The sequence below is a fragment of the Bombina bombina genome, chromosome 5 (assembly GCF_027579735.1).
Source record: "Bombina bombina isolate aBomBom1 chromosome 5, aBomBom1.pri, whole genome shotgun sequence".
NCBI classification, from domain to species: Eukaryota; Metazoa; Chordata; class Amphibia; order Anura; family Bombinatoridae; genus Bombina; species Bombina bombina.
In genome coordinates, this window is record NC_069503.1 from 193,444,124 (window position 1) to 193,455,962 (window position 11,839).

An 11,839-nucleotide genomic window follows, 5' to 3' on the forward strand; every position below is an offset into this window, starting at 1 on the left:
TTCTCAACCCGCTTACCAATTACCACTTCCACCCCCAAGTTCCACTTCCCGGTCAGAGTGAACACTGGGATCAGTACCTAAAGAATATTTTTAAATTTGTATTAGTGATGTGTATAAATCTTTGTAGGAGTGATCTCTCTGCCTTTCTCGCCTCTGATCACACAAAGCGAGAGCAGTCAGGCTATCATATTGTATCAGTGACTGATTTTCACTGCATTTATGTGACTCCAACTGAGCTGATTGGCTCCTGGGGGACTGCCTGCATTCAAAATCGAAGCAGTTAAGAATTAAGGGGGGCCGCAGGAGTTAAGATGTTCCATGCTGTTGCCACGTCGTTAAGGCACAGTGTTTTTAGGACAGCATGGAATATCCTAACATAGTCTAGGTTTTAAGGAGGACATTACAGAACTGGAAAAAGTGCAGAGGAGGGTGACACAATTGATAATGTGAAAAGAAAGAAGTCTCAGAGGGGATTTGATTATATTATACAACTATATAGAGGGCCCATATAAGCAATTATCAGCTGACATGTTTATCAGTAGTACTGTACAAAAGGACAAGTCATAATCCATTAAGACTTGAGGAACAGAGATTTCATCTACAGCAGCGTAAGGGGTTCATTACATTAAGAACAAGAAGGATATGGACTTGACTGCCTAATGAGGTTGTTCTAGCAAATTCATGATGCTTTTTGTGTGTTTTTTAATTTTGGTCAAAGCTGTATATACAGGGATAGAACAGTAGTGACAGTATAGTAGTTTGTTAATCCAATTGCCACTTTAGAATCATTAAGGCTTTTTTTTTAACTTTGAGGCAAAAGCAGAAGTCACTTCAATTCAACAATAATAACAGGATTGTATGAAAGGTTGAACTTGATATATGTGAGCCTTTTTCAGCCTTTATTACTATGTAACTGTGCATAAAACAATGTTTCCAAAATAGTGAAATCACAAATAACACTGTTCCTTAATATATACAAAGACTATAAAAAAGTTGTCATGTCAACCCACCTAGGTTTGATTTCATGGTCTTTGCATTGTCAATCTCATGTTGAATCTTTTTTGCGTTATAATCTGTGGAACTGTTTCCTCCTGCTAAACATGAAAGAATTTATTACATGAACTATGCAAAACACAAGAATGCAGCATTTGACTTTGTTGTAATCCATGTTTTAAAGCTGACAGTATAGTAATTCAAAGAAAGCCATCATCAGCTGGACAACCATAGAGGGCATTACACTTGCTATATCAGGATGTACAAAACACGTCCTTATGTTGAAGTATTTATGCCTTTTAGGTTTTGCTTTCACAACTATAACATGTTTTGGTTTGGTATGTTTTACACAAATAGAAGGAAAGAAAGGCTTCTTAACCTTGGAAATATATTCTCAAACAACTACACTAACATTCTGCATTTCAAAGTGGTTTAAAGTACCTAAATGTAATCTAGTATGCAGTGCTGACGTTTTCATTAACAAAATTAAGGTAAATATTAAAACCATAGATCTGCCATAAGCTTCCATTTAAATCATAGTCTATACGTGTTTTATTTTACATACATTTCTAGAACATGTAATTATATTTCAGCAACACCATTATATATGATAGATATATATATATATATATATATATATACACACACATATATATATATATATATATATATATATATATATATATATATATATATATATATATATATATATACACACACATAAACATGTATAGTATATTAGAGATCCGCACTCAGTGGACTTGTGTCAATTTTGATATTTATTATAGTGACGTTTCAGAGCAAGAATGCCCCTTCTTCAGACCAATATATACATATATATGTCACTGTTTTTTCAAATTACACTAATCATTTGGGCCCTTGGATCTGCCTTTAGTAGTGACATGGGATGGCAGCTGGTCGCATGCAGGAGGGAATTCATGTTGGTGGGTTTCCTATAGAGTGCAGTACCCAATTTGCTTTTTCCTTTCTTGAAGGAAATCAAATCTAGGAACCACATGGATGACCTGTCATGTGAGATCTTAAACTTCACTGGATTGTTCAAGGAAGTCAAATGTGCAAACGAATCCTCAAGTTGTTCTGCTGACCCCCTCCATATAATGAGGAGGTCATCGATATACCGTCTGTAGAACATTAGTTCTGGTTTGTCATAAATCCCAGTTGTCATATTTCTCCATGAACAAGTTAGCTAGTGAGGGGGCCACGTTTGATCCCATGGCCGTGCAATAGATTTGTTGGTAGTACTGACCGTCGAAGCAGAAATAGTTGAACCTTAGACTTGGGTCCAACAATTCGATTAGAAACTCTCTTGGGGGACCAATGTAGGGGTATCTATCCAAGGCCTAAATGATACATTGTTTACCTGCCTCATGAGGCATTATTGTATAGAGGCTATTCACATCGGCCGTAGCGAGAATGCAGGGCTCTTCAATGTTCAAGGATGTCATTTCTTCGACAAGGTGAGACGAATCTCTCAAGTGTGACTGCATGTTTCTGACAAGTGGCTGAAGAAAGTAATCAAAGACAGCCAGCCTTGAAGTGTTAAAATTCCTGTCCAAGATGATTGGTCTGCCAGGTGGTCTTCTTATGTCTTTGTGAATTTTTGGCAGCATGTAAAGAATCGCTCAGGATGGAAATTCTAACCTCAAGAACTTCAAGGTATTTTCATCAATCAGACCTACACTGAGGTTCCACTGCTTGTTCAATTCTTTTTTGAAAATCCCCTGTAGGGTCACTGTTTAGAACTTGGTAAGTGTTGTCATCACTCGATTGTTGTAGGATTTCCTCACGATAGTCTGCATAGTTGAGAACCACAACCGCTCCACCCTTGTCTGCCTTTCTTATCACTACAGGGAGTGCAGAATTATTAGGCAAGTTGTATTTTTGAGGATTAATTTTATTATTGAAAAACAACCATGTTCTCAATGAACCCAAAAAACTCATTAATATCAAAGCTGAATAGTTTTGGAAGTAGTTTTTAGTTTGTTTTTAGTTATAGCTATTTTAGGGGGATATCTGTGTGTGCAGGTGACTATTACTGTGCATAATTATTAGGCAACTTAACAAAAAACAAATATATACCCATTTCAATTATTTATTTTTACCAGTGAAACCAATATAACATCTCAACATTCACAAATATACATTTCTGACATTCAAAAACAAAACAAAAACAAATCAGTGACCAATATAGCCACCTTTCTTTGCAAGAACACTCAAAAGCCTGCCATCCATGGATTCTGTCAGTGTTTTGATCTGTTCACCATCAACATTGCGTACAGCAGCAACCACAGCCTCCCAGACACTGTTCAGAGAGGTGTACTGTTTTCCCTCCTTGTAAATCTCACATTTGATGATGGACCACAGGTTCTCAATGGGGTTCAGATCAGGTGAACAAGGAGGCCATGTCATTAGATTTTCTTCTTTTATACCCTTTCTTGCCAGCCACGCTGTGGAGTACTTGGACGCGTGTGATGGAGCATTGTCCTGCATTAAAATCATGTTTTTCTTGAAGGATGCAGACTTCTTCCTGTACCACTGCTTGAAGAAGGTGTCTTCCAGAAACTGGCAGTAGGACTGGGAGTTGAGCTTGACTCCATCCTCAACCCGAAAAGGCCCCACAAGCTCATCTTTGATGATACCAGCCCAAACCAGTACTCCATCTCCACCTTGCTGGCGTCTGAGTCGGACTGGAGCTCTCTGCCCTTTACCAATCCAGCCACGGGCCCATCCATCTGGCCCATCAAGACTCACTCTCATTTCATCAGTCCAAAAAAAATCAGTCTTGAGATATTTCTTGGCCCAGTCTTGACGTTTCAACATGTGTGTCTTGTTCAGTGGTGGTTGTCTTTCAGCCTTTCTTACCTTGGCCATGTCTCTGAGTATTGCACACCTTGTGCTTTTGGGCACTCCAGTGATGTTGCAGCTCTGAAATATGGCCAAACTGGTGGCAAGTGGCATCTTGGCAGCTGCACGCTTGACTTTTCTCAGTTCATGGGCAGTTATTTTGCGCCTTGGTTTTTCCACACGCTTCTTGCGACCCTGTTGACTATTTTGAATGAAACGCTTGATTGTTCGATGATCACGCTTCAGAAGCTTTACAATTTTAAGAGTGCTGCATCCCTCTGCAAGATATCTCACTATTTTTGACTTTTCTGAGCCTGTCAAGTCCTTCTTTTGACCCATTTTGCCAAAGGAAAGGAAGTTGCCTAATAATTATGCACACCTGATATAGGGTGTTGATGTCATTAGACCACACCCCTTCTCATTACAGAGATGCACATCACCTAATATGCTTAATTGGTAGTAGGCTTTCGAGCCTATACAGCTTGGAGTAAGACAACATGCATAAAGAGGATGATGTGGTCAAAATACTCATTTGCCTAATAATTGTGCACTTTCTCTCCTCCTCAGACAAGTTGTTGCGGTAACTGGTATGTTTCTGGTCATTCAGATCTATGGTCACCAACCTCATAAAAGTTTTAATGCTTGGATTATGGCTATGAGGGTCAAAGGAACTCTTATTTTTGAATGGGTGTGTTGCTTCTATCATCTCAGAATCCATAAAGAATTCTTTCAGATGAAGTAAACTTTGAAATTTCTGACATTCTATATACACATCAAATTCATCACTCTTGCGAGTGGGAACAAAGCTTAATCCTTTATTCAGCAAGCGGTGTTCAGTGGGGGTAAGGACCTGGTCACTGATTTTGACTACCCAATCCTCCCCCCTCTCCAATCTCAGGGTTTACCTAGGGAGTAAAGGTGGCTTTCTCTCTCCAGGACCCTCCCCTGCATACATGGGGCCTCCCCCTCTTCTTCTTTGCCTGGCTCGGGTAGTAACTCCTTAAAAAAAAACTGTTGTCCAGCTCCTTGGCTGTCAGTAGTGCCACTTCCTCCTTGGGGCATATCCGTATCAGAACCTGAGCTGCTGTCAACTGTTTGTAGGGACTGCTTGGTGTAGTAGCGCTGTCTTCTTCTCCTTTGCATGTGGGTCTTCTGTTGTCACCCCCAGTCAGCCAGCGATACACCATTTTGTCCTTGTGATCCTCACACACTGTATGAAGTTTTCTGTTTTTAAATTGTACAAGTGTGTCTTTGTACTCTTTGATCTGTGCGGCTAATTTATCCAGCCACTGCTCAGATGTGGGTTTGTGTTTTTATGATTTCACATTCTTGGATCTCTAATCTTCCCTTTTTTCAAGGAGGTTTCTTACTTCTTCAGTCACTAGTAAGATTAAGTCTAGAGAGCACTTTTTAAGAATGGCGCACCAGTGCTTACAAAATTCTGGATTCACTCGTCCAATTGTGCGAAGGTTTCTAATACGAAATCCTCTGGGTATCAGTTTTCTTTTATGGTACTCCAATAGATAGACCCCATAGAGTTTCATATCTACCTCCTTTTTCTTTAATTTGAGGAGGGCTAGATAAACCACATTAGCTGTGTCCCCACTTGTCTCATCTTCAGGATTAAACAGGATCCTCGCTGCATCACTTTCAGTGAAAGTGAGAATCTGTATGTCTTCCACATCTGTATCCATGTTATATAACAATCCCTTCCGGTGTGGTGCACTTGAGTGTGCAGGTGCAACAAGTCCAATTAGGAAGAGGTCAGTCTAGTTGTGCGTGCAACAACAAAATTAATGAATATAGCTAAGATGTGCACTCTCACTCCATCCACAGAGTTGCACCATATAGAGGTTATCCATTGCCATAATAAGCCATTACATGGTAAACACAGTATTCACATGTTGGGAGTACCGTGATCCTTTTTTTAGCCTATTTAGAAGATGTGCTATAACGCTGCGATCTTAATACTTACATCTCCATGGCTACAATGATGCCGCTGCCTGATTGGCTCCAGGAGGCACGTGACCATGATGTGTACCGAGTTGTATGATACGGTTACTACTGGGTACATGGTGCGGCAGCGATGCAATGTGTATTTGGTATTCTGACGATCAGATCAGTTTGTGGCCATGAGAAACTGAGTTTGTGCCCTGCATACATATGGCTTATATGCCCATTCATCCTATGAGCCTTATTATAGTTTAGATGAACATATCTGTATGAAATGCACAGATTTTTTGGTTCCTATGTCTCCCACTGTTTGTGCTCCTTGTTATTTACCCCTCTTGTTTTAAAACAGTCACTATCAACTGTAACATTATATCACTGATTGATGATATACTCAGACAGTCTCTATTACAATCAAGGGTGTTTTTGTTTATTCTGTAACTAAGTGGTTACCATAGTGACCGCTTGGCTTTTTTTTTTGTGTCCTTGAGAATTGCTATAAGTTTGTTACACTTTGTATACACTGTGTCTGAGGAAGGGGATACTTTGTCCCTGAAACGTTACTGTTCACATTAAACTATTACTTTATTGAAAAGAGAATTGAGAGATTCGTCTCACCTTATTGAAGAAATGACATCCTTGAACAATAAAGGGCCCTGCATTCTTGCTACGCCCGATGTGAATAGCCTCTATACAATAATACCTCATGAGGCGGGTAAACAATGTATCATTGAGGCCTTGGACAGAGACCCCTACATTGGTCCCCAAGAGAGTTTTTAATCTAATTGTTGGACCTAAGTCTAAGGCTCAACTATTTCCGCTTCGAATGTCAGTACTACCATCAAATCTCTGGCACGGCCATGGGATCAAACGTGGCCGCCTCACTAGCTAACTTGTTCATGGAGAAATATGAGACAACTGTGATGCAGATCTACGACAAATCAGTTGAGTTCCTAGATTTTCAAATTGGGTACTGCACTCTATAGGAAACCTACCGAAAGGAATTCCCTCCCGCATTCGACCAGCAGTCATCCCATGTCACTACTAAAGGCCATTCCAAGGGCCCAAATGATTCATGTAATTAGAAACAACAGTGATTTACGTGGGAGACAGGAACAACTGTCAGAAATGGAACAGAAAATCATCCGGAGAGGTTATAATCCGTGACTAATTAGCCAAAGCAAGGCAATGGTTGAAGACCCTACAGCACCGACGAGAAACAACACCAAGGATAATGAACAAAGAATGACCTTTACCACTATGTACAGCCCATCTGCAAGATCATTGGGTAAAAGCCTAAATCAACATTGGCACATCATACAATGTGACCTAACACTACCTTTCACTAAATGGCATAACCCTAGGGTGGGTTTTAAACGAAACAGAAGTCTAAAGCATTCACTAATGATCACAGATCCCACTCTAAAAAAAGATATCTGGCTTCAACAGGGTAAGAAGAATGGTTTATTTTGGTGCACAGGATGCACTACGTTCCACCTTTGGCCATCCACATATGCAGAAGAGGTATACACTTCATGACCTGTACTACCACACATGTAATATATCTGTTGAACTGTAGCAGGTTTTATGTGGGCAAGACCACAGACGATGCCAAAGTGCACTTTGCTAATCACAGGTCTGCAATTAGAAGTGTTATAAAAACGGAAAAAGTGACCAGCCAGTGGTGAGACACTTTCTGGATGCTGGACATAGTATCAACGATCTCCGCTTTGTCCTAATTGATCATGCCCCCCCCCCCTTGAAATGTGGTGGTGACAGGAATAGAACATTGCTACAGGTAGAGGCGAGATGGTTCAATCGATTAAACACTATACAGCCTAATGGACTCAATACCATGATTGACTGGCGCTGTTCCTTATAAAATGTTCTTTATATAATGATCAGCATATTTTGATCCATCATTGGGTCTTATTAGGCCTGATGATAAGAGTCCACGATACAGATCATTACCTCCACGGATCTCTAGGTATGATTTTAGTGTTTTTTGTGCTGTTTAGACCAGCCTTAATATAAGCCCTGTATAGTATAAAATGTGCCCTTACTTAGAGGTCTTGTACATTGAATAACATATATATGAATATGCCCCTACAGAATGTATGGTATACTTTATTTTCGATTTATATGCTGTCCATTTATTGTTATGGCTCTCCCTGTCCTTTATATACACATAGGGGGGTAGTTATCAAGCCGTCTACTTTTCTTGCTTCGCCGGCCCAATACGCCCGCCTAAGCTCGCCTACCTTCGCCGCCGCGGACCTGAAAAAATACGCCTAAGTTATCAAATAAAGCTGTCAAAAAGCCGCGGGGCGATGAGCAGCGGACTGTGACAGTTATCACTCATCCGATCTCGCTGCCCTTCGGCTTTTTCCCAGCTTTATTGCTAGCCTGTCACTAAGCACTCACACTAAACTACACTGTTCTATCCCTATACCGGCGCCCCCGGAGCCTCCCGCAACTCAATAAAGTTACTAATCCCTAAACCGCCGCTCCTAGACCCTGCCGCAACTCTTATAAATGTATTAACCCCTATCCTGCCCCCCCATACCGTCGCCCTCTATAATAAAATTATTAACCCCTATCCTGCTGATCCCGCACCTCTCCGCAACTAAATAAATAGTTTAACCCCTAAACCGCCGCTCCATGAACCCGCCGCAACCTATATTAAACCTATTAACCCATATCCTGCCCCCCCTACACCGTCGCCACCTATAATAAATTTATTAACCCCTAATCTGCCCCCCACTACGCCGCCGCCACTGTAATAAAATTATTAACCCCTAAACCTAAGTCTAACCCTAACCCTAACGCCCCCCTAACTTAAATATTAATTAAATAAATCTAAATAAATTAACTCTTATTAAGTAAATGAATCCTATTTAAAACTAAATACTTACCTTTAAAATAAACCCTAATATAGCTACAATATAAATAATAATTATATTCTAGCTATCTTAGGATTTATATTTATTTTACAGGTACCTTTCAATTTATTTTAACCATGTACAATAACTATTAAATAGTTATTAACTATTTAATAGCTTACCTAGCTAAAATAAAGAGAAATGTACCTGTGAAATAAATCCTAACCTAAGTTACAATTACACCTAACACTACACTATACTTTAATAAATTATTCCTATTTAAAAATAAATACCTACCTGTAAAATAAACCCTAAGATAGCTACAATGTAATTAATAATTATATTATAGCTATCTTAGAATTTATATTTATTTTACAGGTAACTTTGTATTTATTTTAGCTAGTTAGAATAGTTATTAAATAGTTATTAACTATTTAATAACTACATAGCTAAAAGAAATACAAAATTACCTGTAAAATAAATCATAACTTAAGTTACAATTAAACCTAATACTACACTATCATTAAATTAATTAAATAAATTAACTACAAATAACTACAATTAAATACAATTACATAAACTAACTAAAGTACAAAAAATAAAAAAAGCTAAGTTGCAAAAAATAAAAAAATAAGTTACAAACATGTTACAAATATTACAACAATTTTAAGCTACTTACACCTAATTTAAGCCCCCTAATAAAATAACAAGCCCCCCCAAAATAAAAAAATGCCCTACCCTATTCTAAATTAAATAAATTTCAAAGCTCTTTTACCTTACCAGCCCTTAAAAGGGCCATTTGTGGGGGCATGCCCCAAAGAAAACAGCTCTTTTGCCTGTAAAAGAAAAATACAACCCCCCCCAACATTAAAACCCACCACCCACATACCCCTAATCTAACCCAAACCCCCCTTACAAAAACCTAACACTAATCCCCTGAAGATCATCCTACCTTGAGTCGTCTTCACTCAGCCGAGCCACCGATGGAACTGAAGAGGACATCCGGAGCGGAAGAAGTTAATCCTCCAAGCGGCGCTGAAGAAATCTTCCATCCGATGAAGTCATCATCCAGGCGGCGCTGAAGAAAAGTCTTCGATCCGTCCGATGTCATCTTCCAAGAGGCGCTGAAGAGGTCTTCTATCCGGGCGAAGTCATCTTCCAAGCCGGGTCTTGAATCTTCCTTCCGCCGACGCGGAACCACCTTCTTCACCGACGGACTACGACGAATGACGGCTGCTTTAAGGGACGTCATCCAAGATGGCGTCCCCTCAATTCCGATTGGCTGATAGGATTCTATCAGCCAATCGGAATTAAGGTAGGAAAATCTGATTGGCTGATGGAATCAGCCAATCAGATTCAAGTTCAATCCGATTGGCTGATCCAATCAGCCAATCAGATTGAGCTCGCATTCTATTGGCTGATCGGAACAGCCAATAGAATGCGAGCTCAATCTGATTGGCTGATTCCATCAGCCAATCAGATTTTTCCTACCTTAATTCCGATTGGCTGATAGAATCCTATCAGCCAATCGGAATTGAGGGGACGCCATCTTGGATGACGTCCCTTAAAGGAGCCGTCATTCGTCGTAGTCCGTCGGTGAAGAAGGTGGTTCCGCGTCGGCGGAAGGAAGATTCAAGACCCGGCTTGGAAGATGACTTCGCCCGGATAGAAGACCTCTTCAGCGCCTCTTTGAAGATGACATCGGACGGATCGAAGACTTTTCTTCAGCGCCGCCTGGATGATGACTTCATCGGATGGAAGATTTCTTCAGCACCGCTTGGAGGATTAACTTCTTCCGCTCCAGATGTCCTCTTCAGTTCCATCGGTGGCTCGGCTGAGTGAAGACGACTCAAGGTAGGATGATCTTCAGGGGATTAGTGTTAGGTTTTTGTAAGGGGGGTTTGGGTTAGATTAGGGGTATGTGGGTGGTGGGTTTTAATGTTGGGGGGGGTTGTATTTTTCTTTTACAGGCAAAAGAGCTGTTTTCTTTGGGGCATGCCCCCACAAATGGCCCTTTTAAGGGCTGGTAAGGTAAAAGAGCTTTGAAATGTATTTAATTTAGAATAGGGTAGGGCATTTTTTTATTTTGGGGGGTTTGTTATTTTATTAGGGGCTTAGATTAGGTGTAAGTAGCTTAAAATTGTTGTAATATTTGTAACATGTTTGTAACTTATTTTTTTATTTTTTGTAACTTAGCTTTTTTTATTTTTTGTACTTTAGTTAGTTTATGTAATTGTATTTAATTGTAGTTATTTGTAGGTAGTTTAATTAATTTAATGATAGTGTAGTATTAGGTTTAATTGTAACTTAAGATAGGATTTATTTTACAGGTAATTTTGTATTTCTTTTAGCTATGTAGTTATTAAATAGTTAATAACTATTTAATAACTATTCTATCTAGCTAAAATAAATACAAAGTTACCTGTAAAATAAATATAAATCCTAAGATAGCTATAATATAATTATTAATTATATTGTAGCTATCTTAGGGTTTATTTTACAGGTAGGTATTTATTTTTAAATAGGAATAATTTATTAAAGTATAGTGTAGTGTTAGGTGTAATTGTAACTTAGGTTAGGATTTATTTCACAGGTACATTTCTCTTTATTTTAGCTAGGTAAGCTATTAAATAGTTAATAACTATTTAATAGCTATTGTACATGGTTAAAATAAATTGAAAAGTACCTGTGAAATAAATATAAATCCTAAGATAGCTAGAATATAATTATTATTTATATTGTAGCTATATTAGGGTTTATTTTAAAGGTAAGTATTTAGTTTTAAATAGGATTCATTTACTTAATAAGAGTTAATTTATTTAGATTTATTTAATTAATATTTAAGTTAGGGGGGCGTTAGGGTTAGGGTTAGACTTAGGTTTAGGGGTTAATAATTTTATGACAGTGGCGGCGGCGTAGTGGGGGGCAGGATAGGGGTTAATAAATTTATTATAGGTGGCGACGGTGTAGGGGGGGCAGATTAGGGGTTAATAAATTTATTATAGGTGGCGACGGTGTAGGGGGGGCAGGATAGGGGTTAATACATTTAATATAGGTTGCGGCGGGTTCAGGGAGCGGCGGTTTAGGGGTTAATACATTTATTATAGTTGCGGTGGGCTCTGGGAGTGGCGGTTTAGGGGTTAATATGT

General features: G+C 39.1%; 1 protein-coding gene across 3 annotated transcripts in view; it reads right to left on the reverse strand.

Moving 5' to 3' along the window:
- Window positions 1–11,839, reverse strand: part of LMBR1 (limb development membrane protein 1) — a 777,013-nt gene that overhangs the window by 113,990 nt on the left and 651,184 nt on the right. For 2 of the 3 annotated variants that reach the window (XM_053713820.1, XM_053713822.1), the window contains exon 10: window positions 1,011–1,094. In XM_053713820.1, the coding sequence (XP_053569795.1) occupies window positions 1,011–1,094 (84 nt within the window). The remainder of the gene's footprint in view (window positions 1–1,010; window positions 1,095–11,839) is intronic. The other variant, XM_053713821.1, reaches the window with a different exon arrangement.